Consider the following 26,537-nt stretch of genomic DNA (forward strand, 5'->3'; position numbering starts at 1 on the left):
ACTGAGATCAAACTTAAGAAACTGTAAGAAACAGGTTGCCTTGCTGTAGGGATTCTTCAGACTAACATGTTCATGTTCAGGGAGGTGCTTTGAACTTCTGAGGGGGGATTTAGGATGTACCATTTTCCATCCTACTCAATTATCTTCCCTTTTTGGTTTTCACAAAGCACCTTCATCATCAGTGTGACATAGAACATACTGTACTATACACAGAGCATCAACCTGGTCCCAGCCCTTTAGGCCGATGAGGAAACAAACTAAGGCTGCAAGTAGTCAAGTGAGGTGTTCAAGGTAACCTACAGGACTAGGGAGTAGGTTCTCTGACTCTGCGACGTGGCAAGACATCCTGACTGCTGTTGTGAACTTAACACCTGTCCTCCCTGCCGGGCTGTATGTATGTACAAAACGGAAGCTCTGACTCTTGCGTTCACCTCTGTATCTCTAGCACGTAGCACCCTACCTGCCACACAGTGGTTGAAGTGCTACTTACTACCGTTGAATTGAGATTGTCCATGGGGATAGACATGCATTGTCCTTGCCTGTCTATTACCATTGCTTCCCCTCTGAGCCTGCTCCCTATGACTATGCTCTTCCCAGAAGCATCCATGCCCAGTTCCATACTTACACTGAGAATAGGTGGTCCCAGTCCCGCTGACACTGAACCTGTTGAGATGCAGTCTGTGTGTGACCACATTCTTCTGTGGTTGAAACAGGATGATGTGCACCTTGGGTGCAAACAGACAGCCCAGGACCACAAAGCCGCTTAGGCTCACGGAGATGCACATAGTGGTTGTCTGCACCTGTAGGAAAAGTTGTGTGGTTAAATGTCCAGCAGTAAATGCAGTCACGTGGCCCTACTAAAAGAGAACACTGCAAAAAAGACCAAACTAAAAAAAACTTCAAATGGTCCGTAGTTCTGTTGTTAGTATAACCAAACGAATATAATCATTACATCAGATCTTCTGAGCTTGGGATGTTCCTGGAAACGGCACTCAAGTGTTGTAAGCAAACACATTGCTTGCCGTGACTTTCCATGAATTTTCTTGTTTTGTTTGTTTTCTTCTTGATATTTGTAGAAAGACGTTTCTGCAGAACCACCTAAGTCAGAATACTAAATAGTGGGGATCCCTGGGTGGCGCAGCGGTTTGGCGCCTGCCTTTGGCCCAGGGCGCGATCCTGGAGACCCGGGATCGAATCCCATGTCGGGCTCCCGGTGCATGGAGCCTGCTTCTCCCTCTGCCTGTGTCTCTGCCTGCCTCTCTCTCTCTCTCTGTGACTATCATTAATAAAAAAAATAAAATAAAATAAAATAAAAAAATAAAAAAAAAAGAATACTAAATAGTGATATATCAGTGTTCAGTGATGGAGGTGACCAAACTGCTGATGCTTCCCTCAATCAACTTGGCTTATTTAACATTTACTATTATCACGAACACAATGGGGCCTTTTACATTTTTCTCCATCCCTCCTTCTTACTGGGAATCCTGCCTATCTGCCATTGGTTCCCCTGCTCAAAATTGGGGGACCCTATCAATTTTCTTCTGGGATATCAGTCTTTAAGTTATTTCATTGGTACCTCTCTGGAATTTTGACACATCAGGTACACACTGTTCAATCATTTTGTTCCCTAGGCTTCCATATACCGTTCTTGACAGAGGGCTTTCTTTCACTTGCTTCCTCTCTGCCTCCCCTCAAAGTATATGCCTCAGAACTAGGCATTATCATGTCTTCCTTTCATTTGTTTGCTTTCACTCTCTGTCTTCACTGAGCTCATCATCTGACCTAACTGCAGCTCCCATAGATTTTCTGGAAAGTCCTAAATTAGCTTCTACATATTTTATTGCTTTCAGTACTGAAAAAATGGAAATTAATTATTTCTTCCGTCACTTTCTTCTCAGAGTAGCTATGGTAAATCCTAGGGTAATTTTAGATGTCTTTGTCCTTTTTTCACCAGGCAATGCTATTACCAGATAGTATAACTCTCATGCCCTAAAAAAGTATCGGACTTTTTTCTCTAATCAAAGAAAGCTGAAGATTGCCCAATTAACTGGAGAAGCCACATGACTTTAGGAGGCTGAGTTCTGTTTGTGAAAAGAAAAAATTCAGGTTACGCTTAAAGTGTAATTCTTCAGACTCTGGATTTATTTCATATAATAAAAGCACAATCTATCCTATTTTTTTATTTTTATTTTTTAAAGATTTTATTTATTTATTCATGAGACACGGAGAGAGAGGCAGAGACACAGGCAGAGGGAGAAGCAGGCTCCATGCAGGGAGTCTGACGTGGGACTTGATCCTGGGTCTCCAGGATCACACCCTGGGCTGAAGTCTGGGCTAAACCGCTGAGCCACCCAGGTTGCCCTATCCTCTCTATTTTAAAGCTCTTGTCCCCGTTAACTGCCCTGGTGCCCTCCAAGTTGGCCCCACATTGCAGGCTACCTTCCCTTTTGTTAACTGCTCAGGAAAGAGTTTACTATCCCTGGTTCTGTGATGTAAAAGCCTTAATAAATCATAGCTGTGTTATTTATAGGAAGTCCAATTTCTGGCATAATTTGTTTTTATTTTTACATGAATAAAGAATATCATAACTATCTTCTTCCTTTAGAACTGTACTACTCTATCCTCAATTTTGACTGTGAAGCCAATATGAGAGAGATCCAGTAGTAAAGTGAGGGTAAGACAAGTTCAAATGTGCCAATTTTCAAGGAAACCTTTTATAAAAACATCTGTAATGTTGAAGCTTCTCACACACTTGAAGACATTACCAGGAGAAGAGAGGCTCTTATGAGGATGATATCTTGGAAAAAGCTGTGTTTGTGAGTTTTAGATCCTTGCTCTCTGAAGGAACGTTCTGCTTATCTCCTCACTTAAGCCCTAAAAAGGAGTGCTTCACTGTGTCCATTCACAGAATGTTTGAGGTTTTCCTGCAGAAGGAGGATGCTCTGGCTTGGAGCCTGATTCCTGTCTTGGAAATCTAGGTGAGAAAATCTAATTATTTTCATGGCAGAGCTTGCTACTGTACTGAGACAGTCCTTTATTTTAAGAATTTGTCAAAGCAAAAGATGTGCGAGTACCATGCATGGACACGGTGGACCACAGTACAAAGAGCCGTCATGGGTGGTCTTGGGCCTATGGAGAGGAACTTGGAGTCTTTCCAGAAAGAGGCCAGTGGCAGGGTAGAGCTGGGTGCCCTGGGACTGAGCATGGAGCCACCAGGGGCAACTCAGAAGATGATTTGCCAGCCAACTCACTCAAGAACCAGCAGGAGAAAAAACAGCAGCTGGAAATGTCTGAAGGTTGCAGGAAAACAACTTTAATCACCACCCAGGTATCCTAAGGATATGTGTTCAAGAAATGCTGCGGATATCATACAACCATCCAGTTACATAAGAACTGTCCTGCTTCTTCCTTATTACTTTTTAACCAGGGCTGAGAGGAAAACAACAACTGGTGGACTGGGAAGTCTGAACAAGGAGAAAAGAAAAGTCAAGCACTTGAGTGAAGTAAGTCAATTGGAAAAGGACAAACGTTATATGGTCTCATTCATTTGGGGAATATAAAAAATAGTGAGAGGGAATAAAGGGGAAAGGAGAGAAAATGAGTGAAAATATCAGTGAGGGAGACAGAACATGAGAGACTCCTAGTCTGGGAAATGAACAAGGTGTGGTGGAAGGGGAGGTGGGCAGGGGTTGGGGCGAATGGGTGACGGGCACTCAGGGGGGCACTTGGCGGGATGAGCATTGGGTGTTATGCTATATGTTGGCAAATTGAACTCCAATAAAAAATATACAAAAAAAAAAAAGTCAAGCACTGCAGACCTCACCCAGAGGTAGGCCAGACTTTGGGAGAAAATGAGAATTGATGTTAAGTCAAGGTATGGTTTTGATATTCACACAGAACTAGGCATTTTAGTTTCCTAATAGAGACTATTTTCCATTGAAAATTGGTGTAGGACTATATTCCCTAAGAGTATACACTCATGGGCTGACCAAAATTGTGAGCATTTTTGTTCCTTGCTCTGTCCCCGGCACCAGAATGAGGCCCCACATATGGTGAACACTCAGGATTTGAATGTGCCCCCTGGGATTTTCATCCAGGGGTGAGGGATTATTACTCTCACCAAATACTAAAGGGGCAATGGATGGCAGAACTAAAGATGCATTTTGGCCATACTTTATGCAGCATATTATTTACTATATTTGTTTTAATTTGACACCTTTAAGTTTTTTTACAGAGCCCAAGTATTTGCTTTATAAATTCAACTGTCCAGTTCCTTTAATAATTTACACTACTTTAATAAGTCTGTATTTATCTATAATTCTTTGTTCTGGCTCTTTGTACGCTATTAGTCCATGCTGCTCTGCTTTCATGTTTCTCAGACTCCTAGCAACATTTGATGTGGTTGATGATTTCCTTCTTTTTGGCTTCCTAGCCATCCTTCCTTCACTGAAATTTCCTTGTCTTAGTTTTCTTTGTTGGCTTTTTGGCTTCTCCCTGAACTTTCAAGTTGTTGGAGTGTCCCAGACCTCAGTCTGGATTCTCTTTTCTTCACCGTCTCATCGAGTTCCATGGCTTAAGTACTTCCTATGTTGATGTTGTTCTGATGTTTATTACTAGTTCCAACCTGTCTTCAGGGCTTCTAGACATAGATTCAATTGCTATTGTGGCCTATTGTATTGTGTAGACAATCCAAGTAGGGATTAATATGCGAGCAAAACTGATCCCTTTCCCCAGGTGTCACCACTTGAGTAAGTGACATCAAATCCCACCCACTTGTGCAAGCCCCAAATTTGGGAATCATCCTTGATTTTGCCTTTTCTCTTACACTCTCACATCCAGTTCAATAGTAAGTTCTGTTTGTTCTTTGGAAAGATAATTCTCTATGGTGTCTTGTGCTTCTAACAAGCACAAGCCCTGACTGGCTTTGTTCTGTTCTTTCTTTTCAGGGATATGTGTATAACAAAGAGACTTAGAAGACAAAGATGGTGTCTCTTTGTGGAGCAAAGAGCCAGCATATTATCCATTATGAAAGGTTCAGATTCCCTAATCTCACAGTGCCTGCCCTAATGCCACGTGGCCCACTTTGCATAGCCCATGAGAAGTGGAGCTCAGGGAATGAGAGCCAATGCTGACCCTCTGGCTGCCGCTACTGCTTTGAGTTATACGTTTTTTTTGTTTTATTTTGTTTGTTTTTTGTTTTTGTTTTTGTTTTTTGTCAGCATCAACAAAACTGTGATAAGCTAACATGTTACCTTATAAGTAGGGTCAAACCTCAGATGCTACAGTCTTTGACAGTTTTGACAATGAGATCAGAATCAGAATGGCTTTCCAAAGAGGAAGTGTAAGGGCCTTCCTAATGGGCTGAATAACAAAATTTGAGAGAAGTCCATGGGAATTGGTAGCAAACATGTTGACCAAATTCTGTGGCCAACCAGACAATAAATAGTGCTCCACATTATTCCCTATTAATGAATGAGGTGGATCTGCAGAGGGGCTAAGGGCCGAGTAACCAGAAGTGGGTTCAGATAGAGCTACTGGACCCATGCTATAATTATTGATAACTCTCCTCTATGGGTGTGGGGTAGAGTTTCCTCCCTAATCTGATTCAGGGCCTGAGTGGGCAGAGTTGGACTCCCCATCACATCAAACTTGCAGAGACATGCACCTATACGAGCATGAAAGGTGGGACCCTCAGAGAAGGCAGACACCAGGTGAATCATCTGCATTTTGGCTGATTCTCTTGAGAGGTGAGGAGGCTGGGTGCACAAACCCTTGCTAAGGAAGAACAGCAACAGATGGGCCCTGCTAAGGTTCATCCCTCACTGTAGTCTCTCATGCTAAATCCCAGGCCATTCCCAGATGACAAAGGTCTCTCAGTCTTTGCAGTAGAACCTGGCAACAAAAAAAGGAGCTTTGGTTGTCTGCAGGATTTGGATTTCTCTGAGACAGAAAAATACTCTGGAAAGCCATAGATGAAGCACTGACTGGTATTTGGGATCTTACTGACTTGGATTGGGTTTCAAATGCTGACAAAGGGGCTGCGCTCAAGAATTAGAAAGTGACACAAAGAAATCTAGATAAATTCTTGCAGTTGGCTGCAGCACCAGAACACTTCCCTAGCCGTTATGTTAAAACCAGGCAAGACTCTGAGAGATGTTATCACGATGGGGCAGCAAATGCCCTGGATTAAGATGGATCCCTTTAAAAAAATCACTGCTGTGCGAGTCAAGTCTGAGTTAGCCTAAGTGCACAAACCATATGCCCCAGGCAGAAAGCTATATGGCTCTGGCGTCTGAGTCAGGGAATTTCCAAGGTTGAAATGAAGTGACAGTAATGATGATCTTGCCATCCAGTTTAGGATTTGGGGAGTTCAGAAACACTGGACCTTTGTTCAGTTGAGCCAAGAGTAGCTGCTGCATGCTTAAAACTGACAGCAAATGTGCCTTACTTACCAGTGTGGAGTTACACTCTCGCTCCATGCTTCTCGATTCCTCCTTTATTTCCCACCCTGATTTTTAGCTGCTTTAAGGAGAAAGGTATTTATGGATAGGACCAAAATTTCCCCATAATCAAGGGTAACTGAAGTCCCATGCACACCAGACCCAATAAGCTGGGAAACTTAAGGGAGGGAAAACCTCAAATTTTTATGCTCTGTTGGTTATAGACAACCAACTCACTCACCATCCTCCCCAGACCCACTAGGGGGAAGGCAGGGCTGGACCTTTGAGGAGGCAAGTGAGGCACTTGCTTGAGATTCAGATTTTAGGGGGCATCAAAAACTCAGTAATTAAGAGAAATATTTATTGCAATATTTTTTAAAAAATAAAAATGAATGCTAAAAACCTAGGATGGGGGTGCCTGGGTGGCTTAGTCAGTTAAGCATCCACCTGTTGATTGTGGCTCAGGTCAGGATCTCAGTACCCAGAGATCGAGCCCTGTGTCTGCCCAAGATTCTGTTCCTTTCCCTGCTCACAGTCGTGTGCTCTCTCTCTCTCTCTCTCTAAAATAAATAAATAAATCTTAAAAAAAAAAAAACCCTACGATGAACACACTACCAAGATTTTAAATAAGGATAGAATCAATAACAGGGCTGTGGTAGGACATAATCAGTTTTAAGGCAAATACTGATCCTATGTTAAGGACTGTTTATACAAGGGTCAGCTAGCCCACTTTGCATTGCCTAGTGAAAACTGGGGCTTAGGGCACCTACATAAATGCTGATACTCTGGCTACAGCAATGGCTATGAGTAATAACGTCCTTTAGCACTGAGGAGGGCACTTGATGGGATGAGCACTGGGAGTTATACTTTATGTTGGCAAATAAAACTTCAATAAAAAAAATAAAGTCCTTTGTCTCTGAATTAGAAATTTTGTGTCTTCAGCCAGTGTCCCTTAAACTGTGACAGTCTAATCTGTTATATTGCAAGATGGGTAAAAACCCTTGACAGTTCTTCAGGTTCCACCTCCATTGTTAATATTCTACCCATGTGACTGGAACACCTACCACAGCCACCTAACCTGTCTCTCCACTTCTGCTTTTACCTTTAAGTCAGTGTCTTTAGCAACTTGATTTTTTTCACCTAGAATGTGAGATCATTAAACTTCTCTGCTTAAAATCTTTTCAATGCAAAAGAATTTCCTTATAGAGCAAAATCTATTTTTTTTGCTATGGCCTATAAAGTCCTACGTGATTTAGCTTCCCTGCCCACCTTGCATATAAAATCAGTCTCCATCTACTCGTTAAACTACAACCATATATATACTTTTCTTTTTCTAAGACTTTTTTTTTTTTTTTGCCTAGGGGTGTTCATACTTGCTTCTTTTGACTGGTGCATAGAAGTCCCATTGCTAGCTCCTTCCTATCCTTCAGCAGAGAATTATGAAGCAGACACCAGTAGGGGTGGCAGACATGTTTTGAAAGAATTTGAGACTTGATGCTTGATGTATTTTTTTTAAGTCTTTGAAATGGTCAACATGGGAAAATTTGGAATTTCTTTGTAAGTATTTGAACCTCATTCAAATTCTAATCACCTCCAGTCTCTGCCTACTGTGGGTAAAGTGCTTCACCTGTGCCATGCCCTATAAAATCCATCATCCTGATACTCAGAGTATGATGCTTTGTCTAGCAGCATCTCATCACCAGAAACCCAGAATCTGGGGCCCCCTCTTTTCTTACTAGATCATAATCTCTATTTTAGCAAGGTACCCAGGTAAGCTGTATGCACACTAAAGTTTGAGAAGCACTGCAGTGGCATCACCCCATTTTCCTTCCATCACAGCATTTAAACCACTGCATAAATTACCCTTTATTTTCATCTGTTCATTATTTCCTCTCCATCTCTATTCTCTCCTTGCTCCCAGTAGTCTCTAAATTATAAAAGAGGGGGAGGTGTGTCTGTGTTGATAGCTATATCTCCGAGGCCCAAATAAATACTCAAATATTTTTAGAAGACGTGAATGAACACAACAGTCAGTAATTACTATTAATTCCTTTATGGATAACTTTCCATCCAAACATGACCCAGTTTTTATTTATACCATTTAAACTGTGATTGGATCCCTGATGATTCAGTGTTTGATTCTTATACTATCTTGTGATACAGAAAGAGGCAGCCTAAATATTTCTCAAAAATCTTTGAATTTTTGAATTCTCACTCAAGTTTTTGCTTGCTGGGTCTTGGATGCTTATAATAGCTTCAATTAGTGTTGCTTGTTCTTGGCTCCATTCTTTCAAACCCATCTTCCATATTAGGGGTAGATATGGTGTAATATGAAAGGCATGGATTTCCATCTGAAAAGCTTGTCCTACTCTTTCTTAACTGTGCCACCTGGGAAGTTAATTATCCTCCCAGTTTGTTTACTCGTCTTTCCAAGGGATACTAACATTTGCCTTTCAAGGTGCTAATGAGTATAACTTAACTCACATATGCAAAGTATCTTGCATAAGGTTGAGACTTGATCTTTAAGAGTTAGTTCCTTTCCTTCCCTCCTACTTTTCATCATGTCACTTCTTGCCTTAGCCCAACAACCAACCAAAAGAAAATAAAAATTTAAAAATCGCAAGACCTCAGAGCCCTTACTCATTATTTAAACAAATTATTTAAATTCATTATTTAAATTAATTCCTCCACTTGTTAAAATCTGACCAAGTAGCCAATTCCTGTTAGTTTCTCACTAGACCCCTCCCTGCAATCCAGGATTACCATGTTCTTGGTTCATTCCTGTCTTGCCTCAAGAATCCTTTAAGCTCTGTAACTTTACTTTACCACCAAAGTACAGTGTAAAATACCCCCTCTTGAGGGAGTATTCCTGGAAAGACCATTCTTATTGATCCAACTCTTCTTTCAAACCAGTAGGTATTTAAGAGCTTGTATCACCAATTTAAGCTCTTCTGTGTTAATCTTGAATTCTTTCATGCTTGTTAATTTTTTCCCCATCTGGGATGTAAGCTTTTTGAAGACTAGAATAGTGCTTTATATTTATTTAAAATTCACAATGGGTGGCAAAGTACTGAGTCATATACCTTGTTGACTGTTTGATGGCCAAATTCTTGCTAGCTGCCATTTAATGGTTGGGTGCTTTTCTAATGCTGCTCATTCTCTCTGAACCACCTGGTCTCCCTCTGGGAAATTTTAAATCTTACTCTTGTTCTGGAACTTCTAGAATAGTGGCCTCAAATTCAAATGTGTATAGGGTTATGCATATGCATAAGTGAAAGGAGCCAATTATAAGCATTCAGGGATTGGAAGTTGTGCACTCTGTCTAGAGGCATAAACACAAAGGCCCGGCTCAATGTTGCATGCAGGAACTTGGATCCGTATGTTTTACGTTATTAAGAGAAACTAAGAATCTAGATATTTCTGTAAAATTCCTCAATTTTCTCATTTTGACAAATAATTCAAAGAATTTCAAAACAATGCAGGCCAAACTAAAGACATCTGTGAAATAATAAGAGCATGTGATTCATTAGAGCAGTGGTTTTCAGTCTTTTTTTTTTTTTTTAATTTTTTTAATTATTTATTTATTTATGATAGTCACAGAGAGAGAGAGAGAGAGAGAGGCAGAGACACAGGCAGAGGGAGAAGAAGCAGGCTCCATGCACCGGGAGCCCGATGTGGGATTCGATCCTGGGTCTCCAGAATCGCGCCCTGGGCCAAAGGCAGGCGCCAAACCGCTGCGCCACCCAGGGATCCCGGTTTTCAGTCTTGGCTGCAAATTAGTCACTCTGGGAGCTTTGAAAAATCAAGATGTCCAGGATACAGCCCAGGCCAGTTAAGTGAGAAGCCTTGGAGCTGTGCTCCAGGTACCAATATTTTTTTTCAAAGCTACCTACTTGATTCAATGCAAGGTCAATTTGGAAACCAATGTGTTGGAGGCTCCATTCTACCTTCTCATTTCTTTTGCAAATTTGGGATTGGCATTATTTGCAAGGAGTAAGGCCCTGAATGATTTGAGTGTGATTGGGTACCTTAATTAGCATGGACCTGAAAACACTCTGTAACCTCTGCCCTGTTTGCCTTATGCCATGTGGTGAAACTTCTGGTATCTTCTGCTAATTCTCCTGAGTCAGTTGATTTCCTATATTGCTATCATGTGAAAGGAAAAAACTTTTTTTTGTCTTTTAGAAGCAAATACTAATTCATTCAATAAAATTAAAATTTCATAATGCTATTTGTTTATTCTCAGTAGTATTTGCTACTCTATTTTCTTAGTAAGCTTTTTGGAGAATGAATAGTTTCAAATCATGTATCTGGGGTTAAATAATTAATATTGTAACTGGTTCACAGTCCTCATACCCTAAATCATGTCTGCTGAAGAAGCTTCCTAAGAATTTAAAATGAATCCTTCCAGATCTATAGGAACAGATGCCTATGTATAGAGACAGGATGGAGATGGCAGCATTAAAATACATTAGCTCTAGCTGTCCATTTTAATGCCCACACTCTCACAGATCCAACTCCCCTGTGGCTTATAAAATGACCTTTGATTTTGCGGATTTAGTTCTGATATTTTCTCTGACACATTTCCAAAAATTTTTTACAGGTGGTTGTAGCATGCCTGACCATTACTAGGACCCTGAAATTAAGCTCTTTATTTTCCTTGCTCTTCCTTTAGTTTAATCTGTAGTTTGTTACACAGTTGCAAATCATTTAAAAGAGAAGAAAAACACTGAATTTTGCTAGTCTCTTGATGACATATTTTAAATAGCTTTGTCTTCTTTTTGAGCTGCAATATTCAAGATTTTGGTAATATAGGAATTGTTGGTGAACAGAAGATGTGGGGATTGTTACAGCCTACAGAAGCATTTTATTTGTGAAATTATGGTATAAGAAGGAAACATGATGCCTCTGGAAAACTTTATGACAACTTAAGAAATATGGAGAATAAAACCAGTGGCCTCAAGAGAAAAAAATTCTTATATTCATTCCTTGAAAGACACTAAAATCAGAAATACAAATACAAAAGTAACTAATGGATGGCTTCAGCAATTTGAGAAATTATGATAGAATGATGAACTGTTTCTTTCAGAATCGACGGTAATTATATTGATGCCCGGAAATTTGACCTATGCATTACTAAGGACTTTATGAATAATGACTTAATTAGATTAGATATATACAGTAATATTTTTAACTAGTTCAAGGATATATATATATATATATATATATATATATATATAATCTCTACAGCACATATCTACAGGAACTAAAATTATAGAACAAGTATAACAAATTAACATTATGTTTTAGTCGTTTTAGAGAAGCAATGATGCTTATTTGAAGCTTGAGTGAAAGTGTTTAGATCTGGAATTGGCTTACTGTTGCAAGTCTCTTTTTTCTTTTTTAAGATTTTATTTATTCATGAGAGGCACAGAGAGAGAGAGAGAAGGAGAGAGAGAGAGAGAGAGAGGCTCCATGCAGGGAGCCTGACGCGGGACTCGATCCCGGGACTTCAGGATCATGCCCCAGGCCGAAGGCAGGCATTAAACCGCTGAGCCACCCAGGGATCCCCCTGTTGCAAGTCTCGTAATTTACAGATTAATCTGTGCCAGACAGGTCCTCTTGTATCTTATTTGAAGTATTGTCACCAGGTTCTTAGTGGTTTAATTCTTATCCTCTGGTGAGTCACTTTCTAAATTTAATTAAAAGTTTTAGGTGGGTGCATGTGCTACATTTTTCTCCTACTAGATTATAAGTTGCTTGATTGACTGTATCATTTACATTTATTTTCCTTTCTCTGCCTAGCACAATGCTTTGCACATAGTATTCACTAATTAAATGCCTTTAAAACATATCAAATTAATTTCCATATATATAAGATGGTGGTTCATCATGGCATTTATAATTACCAATGTAATAACTGAGATAGAATAAATCTATTTTAAATCCTACATAACAAAGTATTGGTAGGATAAGGGAAGGAGGACTTACTCTGTAATCACTTGATGTCACATAAAATATAGGGAGGAAGGCCAGCCAGATGATGCATGTGGTGTACATGGTAAAACCAATGAACTTGGCTTCGTTGAAGTTCTCCGGGCACTTCCGAGTTTTGAAGGCATACACAGTGCATAAGATCACCAGGACCACGTCGTAGGTAAGTGAGATCAACATGCTGGAATCTCTGACGTTGCATTTTAAGATGACTGTTTCCCGCTTCTCCAGAAGGGTGTACCGCCTGGTGCCTGGAGCCTCCAGAATCAGCCACACAGACACCACCACAATTTGCACCAGTATCAGACCCAGGCAGATGAAAACCTGAGAACTCGGGCTGATGAATTTTGGCCTCTGAGCGCCATTCTTTACGCCATCAAAGATGCGGGCGATGCAGTTTGTCTTGGTCAGCAGCGCTGAGTAACAGACAGCAAAGGAGGTACCCAGCCCTAGTCGGCGCAATGCACAGATGACTGGTGATGGCTTCGCAATGAAGAAGAATGTCATGCAATAGGACAGACCAACTCCAAACAACAAGATGTAGCAGAGCTCCCGGCCTGATGCTTTGACCAAGGGTGTGTTGTTGTGCTTGATAAAAACAGTCACAACTATGCATGTACACATAAAACCCAGGCAGGCAATGGTTACTGGACCAATGGCCCAGGCATCTTCCCACTTGATGTAGTCCTCGGGAAGATTAAAGCAGCCAGATAGGTCTGCAGTAGGCCATTGCCCAAGGCCGCAATCCATACAGGTAAACTCATCAGCCAGGTATTCGTAGGGCTCACAGGGGATACAGATCCAGCAGCAGACATCCCCTGGTTGCATGTTCTTCATTTCATTGGGGGCACAGGGGTCACTGCACTGGGAAGTGGGGATTGAGTTCCGGGACCAGTGGATGGAGTCAACATCCAGTGATAAGGTTTCTGCCCAGTGACCAACCTTCAGGTAGGAGTACTTGCCACCCACATACTGGAAATTGAACACGTTGTATCGTCCCATTCCATCTCCAAAAGTGTCAAACTTGACAATGCTATCGGCACCTTTATTTGGGTTGAATGGAGCTGTGACATGTAAAGTGAAAGGGAAAAAAAAGAACACTGTTTAGGTATTTTAGGTGCGATCAATTACTTTATGTCATACTCTTAGCAAAACTGAAAAAAACAGAAAACAGGGATTCCAAGGCTGAGATAACTTACAACCACTGAGTATACATATTAAAAGCTACTAAAGTACACATGTATTTATAAATTCATTCACTTAACATTTCTGAGTACCTCCTGTGTGCCAAGTGCTAGCACAATACAGCACCTGCCTTCAATGAAGCTTAGTATGTAACACGGGAACTGGCAGACATGTAGTCATATATTCTCTGTGGGAAGTATTCATTCCCTTAAAGATTTCACAATAGGTATTGGGCAAAACTTTGCGTCTCATCCCTATTACACATTCATGGTGTATAGATACCAAAATGTTAAATGTTTTCATGAAAATATAAAATAGGAAAAATTTTTCTCTTTCAAAATGAAAAAAATTTTCATTACATATATGTGGTATGCTTCTTTTTTAAACCATTTTTAAAACTGAAGTATAATTGACATATGTTTTATTAATTTCAGGTGTGCAACATAATGGTTCAGCAATTTTATACATTACTCAGTGTCCACCACAATAAGTATAGTCATCATCTGTCACCATATGTTATTGCAATATCATTGACTGTATTCCCTATGCCATACTTTACATCTCCATGAACTAGCCATTTTATAATGGAAGTCTGTACTTCTTAATCCCATTCTGTACCTTTAATCCCCATCCCCTCACTCACCACCTCTCTGCAACCACCATTTTGTTCTCTGTTCTCTATTTTTTGTTCTCTTGTTCTCTATTTAAAAGAGTTTGGCTTTTGTTTTTATTTGTTTTGGTTTTTTAGATTCCATATATAAGTGAAATCATATGGTATTTGTCTTTCTCTTTCTGACTTATTTCATTTAGCATAATACTTCTGAGGTCCATCCATGTTGTTGCAAATGGCAAAATCTCATTTCTTTTTTTACAGCTGAGTATATTCCATTGTATATGTCTATAGCACATCTTCCTTATCCATTCATCTCTCCGTGGACACTTGGGTTGCTTCCATATATAGACTACTATAAATAATTCTGCAGTAAACATAGGAGTTCATATGTCTTTTTTGAGTTAGTGATTTTGTTTCTCTGGGTAAATATCCAAGTAGTGGAATTAGTGGATCATATAGTGTATCTATTTGTAATTTTTGAGGAACTTCCATAATGTTTTCCACAGTGGCAGCATATGTTATGCCTTTAAACAGTTCAGATGATTCAGAAGGGAAAAAATGGAAGCCCACTTATAATCCTTTAACCCTAATCTTTTCATGTCTTGGGGTATATTCATACTTTCTTTAGCATGCTTCTATTCACATAAACAAACACATGTGACCTGGTTATCTTGAAGGCAACAACAGTATATAGAAGTTATGTGACAATGAATTAAAGTTTGTTTCTGACTGTACAGTGTCAGGAACCCTATCTCTGTCTCACAGTTTGCTGTGAAGATTCAAGAGCAGCAGCTCTCCAAGCATCTGTGTTTCCTCTCTTCCAGCTGTTTGTTTCTCTTGCCAATGTCTGCTGCCACTTTGATCACCCATTTTTATGCTACTTGCTTCAGTCTACTGTGTGCTTACTATTTCACACTGTCAATCTTTATGCTTTCATTGGATGTAGAAGAAGAATGTTGCTAATATCTACTGATGCATACACAGACTCTACAAGTCTGTGTTGGTAAACAGACCCAAAATTGTTCAATGGCTCAAACACAATGTAAGTTTCCTTCTCCTTCATGAGGCCATCTAAGGTCTGGGTTTGTGGTGTCTGTCTTCACATGGGGCTTTGGGAACCCAAGTTCCTTCTGTCTTTAGGCTGTGCCAATTTATAGGGTCTCCTCATCCATATCCATCCAGTGGAAAGAGAGAATGTGAAGGTGTACCTGCTTCCTAGAAGGGTAAGTCTGGAAGTGTCACATGTTTCCATTCGCGTCTCGTTCAGTAGAAATTAGTTCCAGGGCCACACCCAATGTCAAGAGGGGCCAAGAAATGTAGCTTAACTAATGTGCCCAGCTACAACCCTGCTGCAGAATGAGAAAATGGAATTAGAGGGCATGTGTTCTTACCCTGCAGGTATTTTCTATCTTTGCTGCCTTCTCCCTGAACTCCCTTCCACCTTCTCTGGGGCTCATGTTGTTCCAGCCAGTGGGAAAACAAACAAGATGCTTTATGACAGAGAAGAGTCCCTCATTGAGTTACTTGGATCCTTGGTGAAAGAAAACTTCACAACTTACCAAGTAGCCCTCTCCTGCTTTAGACTCTTAGGTGCCCCTGGAGGCCTGGGTTGGGTGGTTTTACAATCATGTTTCAGACCACATATGAGGTCTGTTAGCAAGTATAGTCCAATATGTCAAATTTAGTCCTCACTTACAATTTATTTCTCAATGATTTTATTATCTCACTTGCAATTCAACTGTTTTGGTTTTTGGTGGGGGTTTTGTTTGCTTGGTTTTAGGTTTCAGGTTTTTTGTTTTTGTTTTTTTGCATTTCAACTTTACTAACTAATCTTTGTCTAGCTTTCTGCCACATTCCACAACCCCATCACAAATGTCTGTGTGTGTCTGTATTCTAGTTGTGGAATGGCTTTGTGCTCATAGTGAGGCAGTAGATGAAGGCACAGTTTGGGATAGATGGTTTATATGTGATTCTCATCTCTGTCTTTTAATAGTTGTATGTCTTTAGCCAAATTAACCTTTCTGATTTTGTTTTTCAATCTGCATATTATAAATAAAAATTATTAAAATGATCATTTTTCCACTTGGTTTTAGCACTTGCCAGATATAAAACTGTATTATAATTAACTCTATGTTATTTGTTTTTTCTCTTGATCTCTTTCCACAGTGGTACAATCTTTTTCCATTGATATAGCTTTAGACTATGCTTTAATATCTGTTGGGACAAGTGAAAATAGGAGTTGAAACACTTATTACCGTATTTTTAGGAGTAGGAATCAGTATCAGAATTCTTATATTACATAAAACTAACCCTGTTTAGGCTGTGCTTATAAAAATTCACTAAATTTTTAGGGATTCCTTTCACATGTTACTTTCTATAGCATAATAGAGAATACCTATTATGTATCATGTGACTTCACAAATAAGTGAAATGTTGAATATTTTAACATATTTCACATCAAGTTTAACAACCTCAGATGTGTTATTCAGTTGTTTACTCTTAACTATGCAATGAATCTCCACCAATGGTCAGTTGAAGTTAGACTATTCTGGAAAAGATTTGTAAAAGGAATATGTTTTACATTCTTAATTTAAATTAATCATTTTCACAAATATTTTTAAGTTTCTTAAACTAATATATTCAATAGATGATAAAAATGATTGCCTTGTGTATTCTGAGCTGGAAAGGGTTACTGATAAGACTACTGGCCTGTGAGCTAACAGTATAAACACTAGAGATATAAAACATTCCTTTTACAAATCTTTTCTGGAAATGATCTAATATCTCAACTGCATATCGGGGGAGACTGTTTGCTGAGGTGATGTTAACAGAATTAATAACACATCTGAGATTCTTGCATTTGATATAAAATGTGTTAAAATATTCAAGATTTCACTTATTTGTGATACATGAAAGGAGTCTCTAAAATTTTTAATGATTTGTTAAGCATAAAGAAACTGAGTTTGATGTTAACATAAGAATTCTGATAGTGACTACTCCTGAGACTATAGTAGTAATGTCAATTCAATTCAATGTTTTTTCTTAATTGTTGGAAAATGTTGACCATTAATACATTTTTAAAAGATTGTAAATAAGGACTTCAGCTCCTGCTTTTGCTGTTGTCTGGAGGTTCAACTTCCATAGAACTTCTCATTTCTGTGATTGCATTTCTCTCCTTGCTGGTTTCTTCTTTCTGTAATAAACAGCAAGGGATTTCCTTTCCCCAAGCTTGGATGGCTGCTACACGCCCTCCTTTGGGAATCTCAACTCTTACATGGATTTAGAATATATATGGAGATATACTGAAATGACTCCTTTATCTAGCTGATTATTTTTCATGAGGCTATTTTAAAGCAGAGGGGCAGAATATATTTAGACTTTCATCAGGTTTTTCCTTCCTACCTTTTTATTTTGAAAAATTTCAAACCTATAGAAATGGTAAAAGAAAAGTTTGATGGATACCACAGTCCTGGGATGACCTAGAATTAACTAGTAATTAATATTTTGTCATATTTGTTTTATTGGTCTCTTTTTTACAAATATACTTACTATTAAAATTATGAAAAAATAAAATAGCTATTCTGAAGTTGTTTATAGAGCAGGAGCTGGCAAACTGTAGCCCATGGGCTAAATTCTGCTGCTTACCTATTTTGTAAATAAAGTTTTATTAGAACATAACCATGCTCGTTTTTTAACATATTATCTATGGCTGCTTTCCCACTACACCAGCAGAGATGAGCTATTTCACTAGAGATTGTATGGCCCCCAAATATTTACTATATGATACATTCCATCAAAGCCACATAAACTTTTTTTTTTAAGTTTTTTAATTTATTTATTCATGAGAGGCACATAGAGAGAGGCAGAGACATAGGCAGAGGGAAAAGCAGGCTCCTTATAGGGAGCCAATGTGGGACTTTATCCTCGGACCAGGGATCAGGCCCTGAGCCAAAGGCAGATGCTCAACTACTTACTGAACCACCCAGGCGTCCCAAAACCACATAAACTTTTTTCCATAAAAGGTTGGCACATTCTACCTCAAAATATACAGAGCAAAACGAACCCATACTCAGCATTGGGAGCACAGAATTTGGTAGTAAAATTAAATATTTGTGTATCTGTTACCCAGAAATCACATTCTTACACATGCACCCTAGAGAAATTCTTGCACATGTGTACCAGAAACATGTAGATGAATGTTACTAGCACTGTGTATAAGAAAAACACAAGTAGAAACAACTTCAATTTCCAACAGCCCCCCAAAAATATTTTGTGTATTATTCACAATATCTATTGTGAATATTGTTGTGAAATAAAACTAACAACAGCTATGGAAAAGAAGATGGATGTATTTTAGAAACATTGTGTGAGAAGACTATATGATTCTACTTTCATAAACTTCTGAGATGAACAAAACTAAGCCTACCATTTGGGGATGCATACAGAAGTGATAAACTTTTAAGAAAAAGCGAAAGAATGGTAAGAATGAGAGATTCAGGATAATACATATTGAGTGAGAAGGAGCTATGGAGAAGGATGGCCTGGGAAGAGCACAGAGGTGGTTACCAATTTGTAATCTTCTGTTTCTTGTCCAGATGAAGTGTTTCTCATGAATGATTATTTTATTGTTGTACTTCATAAGTTAAACTAAGTATATTCTTTGTATGATTTAGCATTTCATAATAAAAATATTTAAAAATTAAAATGTGAGAATATACTATTCCAGACACAAATAAAGTGTATTAATTAATCTTGTCATTCTAGGGGACTAATTTTGCAAGTATTTATGTCTCCTGATTACCACATTTAGGGACTGAGTATTTAGTTATAGTCAGCTGCTCCTGTTTATGTAACGACTTACTAGATTTGCTAAGACATATTAGAATATATAAATAACTTACATATACAAATTAGAATCAGGAAAAAAAAAAACCACTGCATTTAAATGGCATCCATTTAAAAAACTCGGTACATTTAACAAAATATGTGAAGGTGCAACTCACCTGAGATCCATTTTGGATCTAACCTCAAGAACTGTTAGATAATAAATTTATGTTGCTTTAAGTGACTATATTTGTGGTCATTTGTTCCAAAGGCAGTAAAAACTAATACACTCATTAATACTATTTTGCATTTGTACACGTATTCTATTACAGAGGCTCTAGAGAAGCCTCACTACACTGCTGGTGAGTAGGTAAATTGGTGTCCCTCCAATGGAGGGAAACTTGACATAGATTTTCAAAATTATGAATGCATGTAACTTCTGACTCATCATCTCCAATTTCTGGAATGTATCCTACAGACATACCTGCATATGTGTCAGATGATGTTTTCACAATGTGTTTATTTCAGAATTGTTTACAACAGAAGAATATTGGAAATTGTCAATAATTTAAAATTAAATACTATATAGCTATGAAAAGAAACAAGGAATCATTCTGTGTGCCACATGTTATGGAAATATAAAAAATTTTTAAATGACAACATTAGATTTAAAAAAGCAGCACACATAAATGATGACATTTAATATGCTTTTATTTAGATGGAAAAATAGAAGATTTTATTCTTTTTTTTAAACTACGTGCATAGAGGAACATCAGAAGGATACTTAAGAAAGTGGTTACCAATGGGCAAGAAATTGGAAAAGTGCAAATGCATGACAAAGATGGGACGGAAATTTTTATTCAATTCTTTCATATACTTTTTGCATTTTGAGGCATATGAATGTGTTACATATCCAAAATATAATAGAAAAAGGAAAACATAAGTTAACAATCAGTTTTACATTTGAGTAAACTTCTAACCTGAGAGAGATTGAGACAGCCAGAAAAAAAGAAACCTTGGGAGTACACAGAGACAGCACAAGTAGCAAGAAGCAAATGCTATAAAGTACTAACATGCTTGGAGAGACAAAGAGAAGGCACTGCATCCATGAGTTAGGTGCAGTATATTCTTAAAAAGGAACCATCAGAGAACAGGCATGAGATTCTGGAAAAAAAATAGCGGAACTAGAAATTCAATATAAGGATGGAAAGATATATTTGAGAAAACTCAAAGTTTGACAAAAATGCTGAGAAGGAAAGCAGAAAAGCAGGAAAGCTAGAGAATACTCTGTGGGATTTCAACAGTCAATCAACGAGAGTTCCAGAAAGAGAAAGAGAAAATAGATGGAGGACATTATCACAAGAGTCAAAGCGAATGACTATGGAGAATGGATATGGCTGGAAAAAGAGAGAAGCAAGAATTATTCTTTCTCATAAGCTAGTTGAATTCATGTAAGAATTATGTACATGTTTTTTTTTTAATAAACTATAAAGTTAAGAAAGCATGAAGAATAATGGAGCAAGGTCAGGTACAACAGCTTGCAAAATAACTTACGGAAATGATATTCTGTAAATATTGTAACAAGAGCTTGATAAGAGGATGGTGAACAAATAGTACTTTTGGTGAATTTTTGTTTTTTAATACCAGTTTACCTTTCACTAGATTTGTTTTGGTAAACAGGTAGCAAAGTATGGTCTAGTGTCTAAATCACTTGAATACATAAAATACATGAAAGTGCTTCAAATAAATGTATTATGAATTCTAAACAAAGAGCCACTGTCAGTGGAAGTGTCCTGAGCGTTAGTTTGGAATAAAGGGTTGTAGTGTCTATACGCCAGTGACAAAGACTGAAAGGGAAATGTAGAAGAAAAAGAACCATGTCTGTCAGATATTCCACCAGAGAGAATAATTCTGTTTCTGAGGTTATTCTGAACATGACTGGCCTGGGTAGTGTGTGGGCAGGTAGGAAAAGCAGGCTCTTTCTCAGGTGCGGCTGGAGTCACTTCAATGACTGAGCAGCTGGAAGCTCTAGGGTATTGATCTCATTGCTTTCCCGACACATTCATAGTTGCCTCTAAGTCAAATGGCTCACCTGGGAAATAAAATCCAGCGAACCAGAATCATGGAGATCAGTTGTACGGTTCTTTGGAGTGAGGAGACGCTCGGGAGTTTTCTATTTCTAGAGTTGAATCTCACCAAGGGAGCAAACATCATTAGAAATCCGTTCGTTGTTGCAAGAGCATGAAAGAACCCAAATGAGAGGAGGGAAAAAGAGCTGGAAGGATGGCAGGATCCTTTTTCAGAAAGATTTATAACTTCCAAAGTCTAATTTCAAGTCCTTTCACTATCTCAATCCTCAAAATCAGTTCCCAACTTTTCAGAAGGAGCCTGACGTGGCCTGAAGTCTGGAGAATGTCTTCTCAGTTCAGTTATGATCCAATTAGTTCTGACCCCAGTTTTTAATGGATTTATTTGAGAAGCTTAGTGCCAAGGTGACCAGCTCTCCTAAGGCCCATTTGGTAGAGAGGAGGCAAGCCCATGCCTTAAAAATATCATAGGTCAATGGCGGGAGACAATTAAATCCGTTCTTTATTTTTTTCTCTCAGACAGAAGTCCAATTAAGGTAAGATAATAATGTGGCTCTAACAGGCTTCCAGTAATGTACTGCCACGGCCTGCGTTCACATTCATAAATACTAACAGAGATTACAAGAGCTACTAACAGCAGCATGGCTCCGATCTTACATTTTACAGCCAGGCAATCACTGAGGTTTCGGTGAACAACTTGATGAACTGGAATAAACACATAAGTGAGAAGGCAGAAAATGGCATCTCTCTTGAAAGACCTTGTTGGAGGTCAAGAAGTAATGAAATAAAAATTCTTTGGCTAAGAGCAAACAATCGTTTACAAACATCATGCCGCAGGAAGGTAGCGAGGCCTAAGAGGGAATCCAAGGGGCTCTCAGTAATGAATTTGCCTAGCAATTAGGAACAAATTGCAGATGCATTTCTCATGATTATTTATCAACAGAACCTTGCTGCTGGGGCAAAGCACCACCTAGATGTCTAAGGTGATCAGTGTCACATATGAAAAGTACTTAGTAGGTACTTATAGTACACAGTGCACAGTGAAAGTGAGTGTCCAAGGAAAACTACTGAAAGAGCATCGTTTTTGTTTTTGTTTTTGTTTTTGTTTTTTTGGTGGTGGGTATTAGGACTTTTGAAAAGGACTCTTACGTTCTCCTGAAAAGTTAGTATGGCTAATGCGTCTAATGCTTTATTACATTTTAGCCTTGTTTCCCTACCTCTGTTCCATGTATTATTGCTGAAGTTTTCAGCCCTTAAGACAGCTCAGCAAAGACCAATCTACTCTTACACTAAGAACAAAGAGTGGGGAGTGAAGTCATAATGAATGAAAATCAGTGAGATTTGAATCCCTTTCTCTCCCAATTCAGAGATCAGGCTCAGTGTTGGCCTTTGCTTATTTGGTTTATTTCAGCTGGAAATCTCACAGTGGTCACTGAATCTTTGGTTTGGGATCCTCTTAAATGTGAGCTAGGGCTGTTACCCATTGTTTTCTAGTCCCCTTCCATCCATTCCTGCCTTCCTAATACATGATCTGCTGCTTTTCTCACCAACCATGTGACTTTCTAAAACTTTTTAGACTTTCTAAAACTTTTAATTGAACTGTATATAGAGAAAAACTGCAAAAATAAGTGAATCATGGCAATGTGAACATATATAAGTAATATCACACTCTTAAGAAATAGAGCATTACCAGTCTTTTCATTCCTATTCCTTCTCCCCAAAGGTTGCCACCATTGTACCTTTGAGTACAAAAACACATCAATGTCTTTGCCATACCAGAGACCTAAACATCAAATTAGGGAAATGGGCCTTTGTGCTTTTATTTTGATGGCTTACTATATTACTTTGCCAGCCAGGTTAAAAACCACGTGTCCAGGTTCCCAGTTAGGGATGATTTTGCCCTCAGAAAATATTTGGCAATGTCTGGAGACACTTTTCGTTATCATGACTCAGGGCTGGGGCTGCTGCTGGCCCCAGAAGGCAGAGGCTTTGGGTGGAGCTAATTAGTCTACAGTGTACAGGACACCTGCATGACCAAAAGTTATCCAGTCATAAATGTCAACACTACCAAGATTGAGAAATACTCAAGGGTAATATTTTTGGATTTCTAGAGATAATCTGATAATGTGTAGCTTCTTTATAAATTGAAAATCCCCATGCCAGGTTGATTCTTTATGGTGTTACGATACTGAGTTCACTTTCACCTGAATTTTTTTTTTTTTCTTCTCCCTACAGACAGTTCCAGCTTACATGCTCCCTTCAATTCTCTTTCAGAGTCCTATTCTTTTCACATAGAATGATAGCTGGACTGAACCTGTTGCCATGTTATCCCCACCTCTACCATAGACCCCATTTCATATGGATCTCTATGGTTTTCCTTTTATGCCCTTTGAAAAACTAGTCAATCCATCTGGATGTCTCCTGGCTGTCAATCCCCTCCTAGGAAAGAAGCCATTTCTTGCATATAAATGGGGGAGGGGGGTAGGTGTCACTACCTTTTTGGAGCAGACTCACAACAAGAATAGGTGTTAGTAGAGAAAACTAAGTAGGGTCTCTATGGGATTTTTTTCCCCCCTATTTAATGTGATGTCCTCAGTGCAAACCAAAGCACCTGAGAACCCCAGGACTTTGCAACACTCATCAGAGGTTTTCAATTTTGTGAAAAGAAATTGTGAATTCTGAGGACAGATTTAATCTGTCCTCATGTTTTTTAATGTGACTACATCAAGTAGTAGAGCATAGATTTCTTAAAACAAGAAAAAATAAACAGGAAAAAAAAAAGGCCTGCCCCCAAAGTTGGATAGAAGTACATATCCACCCATGACTTTTAAAAAGAGAAGGCATCTGTTCCCTGTTGTTTTGCCCTGCATCACTCCTCCTCTGCAATGCCACAGATCTGAATGCAGTAGAATTCAGTGCAATGTGATAGGGACAGAGGGTGAAAATGGGTGAGAAAATCCCATTCAGAGAAGTTCTAGTAAGTCAGCAGTACCAACTATAAAAATAAGTCTGCTTGAAAAATGGTAGCAGAGCTAATATTCTGAAGAACATAGTCACAGTAAGAATGCTTAATAAAATGAACTTTCCATTTTAAGCAAACAATATACCACTCTATATAAAACCCAGGATAGCAGAAATTTTATTCTTCAAGAATGAACTTTCCAAAGATAAGCTCAGAAACTTAGCACAAGGTAACTGAAGTATCTGTGGGGGAAGCAAATTAATTTCTATTCTCCTGCTTTATGCATGCACGGACATGTGTTTGAATTTCTGTGTTGTATCTATCATGTAAAGAGAATACAAGGGAAAATAAATGACTTCTCCTCCCAGCATGCAACTCTATAGTTGGCCTGTCATGTGTTCCCTAAGCCATTGTAGCATAGCATATATAGCCTGGTCTGTTTTTCACAGACAGCGGCTGAATTTTTGAACTACAAGATTTTAAATGACCTTGTCAGATCATCAAGCACATCTATATACTGTTAACAAAATTCCAAACTCACATCTTCCTGAAAGGGTTCTGGTTCCACTGGAAATAATTAAGGTGGCAAATTTGAAAGTAGTAACTTAAAATTTTTCTCTTCAATTTGTGCCATAATTTCTATTTTGAATTATTGTAAAAATAAGGATGCTAAAGGTATCATAAACCTGGTTATTTTGTTCCTTCCTAGAAAATATTCCTAGAGAATGACCAACCTCAGAAATCATTTTAGCTCATACAAATCTTATTGCCATTTCTCCAATTACATTAAATTCATAAGGTAGATAAAATTAACTGGGTGATAGATAAACATAGCCCTTTAAACATAGCAATCACATATATATCAGATATAACTATATGTAATACATACTTATATAACATATAGATATGTTTATTATATATCTTATTATATATAACATATATAATTGTTATGCTTAAGGGATGTATTAGTATTCTATCACCAACTTTATTATACAATCATATATATATATTTCTTGCTTAAATTCCGAAATTTCCCATATGGTATTTTTTACCAGAAAATCAGGAGATAGGGCATCATTAACATTCAGAACTTTACCCAAAGTCATCCTCGAAATCGCTGGAGAAAATTATGGTGTTTTCATATCAGCATCCAAGCAGGTGTGCAACATGAAGTAGACAAAAGAACGCTGGGGATCTTCTACTTCCTCTTTCTCTTCCTTTTTTTTTCCAGCATACCTTCTTGTTCCCCAATACCCAAGCTTCCCATGTAGCCCTAAGCAAAACCAATCCCCAACAAATTCCAGAAACTGGATACTGATTGATCATTGCTTTTATCCCAATTCTGGTTCTCCATACAATATGCACAATATGAACAGCGCCTCCAGTGATGTCTGGAGCGCTATATAATAGGAAGCCATTATTATTCCTGTGGACTGTTGTAATAGCCTCCTAGCTGATTTTCTGTACCTGGTCTCTTCCTCTTTGTTTTCCTGATTCTTCTTAAAATGTCGTTAAGGCACCACAACCACCAGTGACCTGTCACCCCACTGTGTGGAGCCCTCAATGCCCTTCCTGTTGCATCTAGCAAAACTGACTGAATTTTTGTTGTTGTTGTTCTTTTTAGGATGAAAATAAATGTTCTAAGAAAAAAAATCTGTGATCAAATAAACTGGATTAACAAAGCTAACCAGGTTTCATTCCTGAATGTAGCGTTTAGCTCTTAGAGCATCTAATTTGTGAATCTGCTTTGAGAATCATCCAGAAATTGATTAGCTGTATAGGCTTTCCCTAAGTTTTGGACTACCACATCTTAGTTGAATGTGCTTACTAAAGGAGTCTACCCTCGTAGTCTACCCAGTCTACTGGTGTGTCTTGGAACCATACCCAACAGAACTGAGCTTCACCGAGGACTCCCGGGTCCTGCACAATCGGGTCCACCCCACCCCTCATCCCTCTTGTGCTGTCCCTTCAGATCCACAAGGAACCCTTGCTGCCTGCTTCTCCTTCGCCCATATGCACCCAGCCAGCCCCTTTCCACCTGCAGAGCTTCACTCAGATCATCACCGTGCTTCGTAGGCACTTTCTTCCCTGGAATGCCTGTGAAAGCATCCGTGCTCCTTAGAGCTGGCACAAGCATTACATCTCCTGCCCTTCACTGCAACCTGGCTGAAAACCCCATTCCTCTCTGTGATCTCATGTATAACGTTCCTTTTCTTTGGAGCTTACCACCTGTCTCTCACATAATATTTTTTTCTGTATCTCTCTCCCATTTTTCTATTTTATTATCATTAAGTTGTGAGCCTCTCAAAGGCAGAAACTAGACTTTATTGTCTTTCACACAGGAGTGGTGAACTGGGATCTCTAGGCTACATTCAGCCTGAGAAATATGTTTTATTTGTTCTCCACCGTATTTCCAAAAATATCTGAATTAG

General features: G+C 38.7%; 1 protein-coding gene across 3 annotated transcripts in view; it reads right to left on the reverse strand.

The window, feature by feature from the left end:
* The window catches only part of GRM3 (glutamate metabotropic receptor 3), a 231,188-nt gene that overhangs the window by 34,899 nt on the left and 169,752 nt on the right, over positions 1-26,537 (reverse strand). For all 3 annotated transcript variants that reach the window (XM_077857151.1, XM_077857150.1, XM_077857152.1), the window contains 2 exons: positions 12,432-13,498; positions 626-800 (listed from right to left, as the gene is read on the reverse strand). In XM_077857151.1, the coding sequence (XP_077713277.1) occupies positions 626-800; positions 12,432-13,498 (1,242 nt within the window). The remainder of the gene's footprint in view (positions 1-625; positions 801-12,431; positions 13,499-26,537) is intronic.

This window comes from Canis aureus, chromosome 18 (genome assembly GCF_053574225.1).
Source record: "Canis aureus isolate CA01 chromosome 18, VMU_Caureus_v.1.0, whole genome shotgun sequence".
NCBI classification, from domain to species: Eukaryota; Metazoa; Chordata; class Mammalia; order Carnivora; family Canidae; genus Canis; species Canis aureus.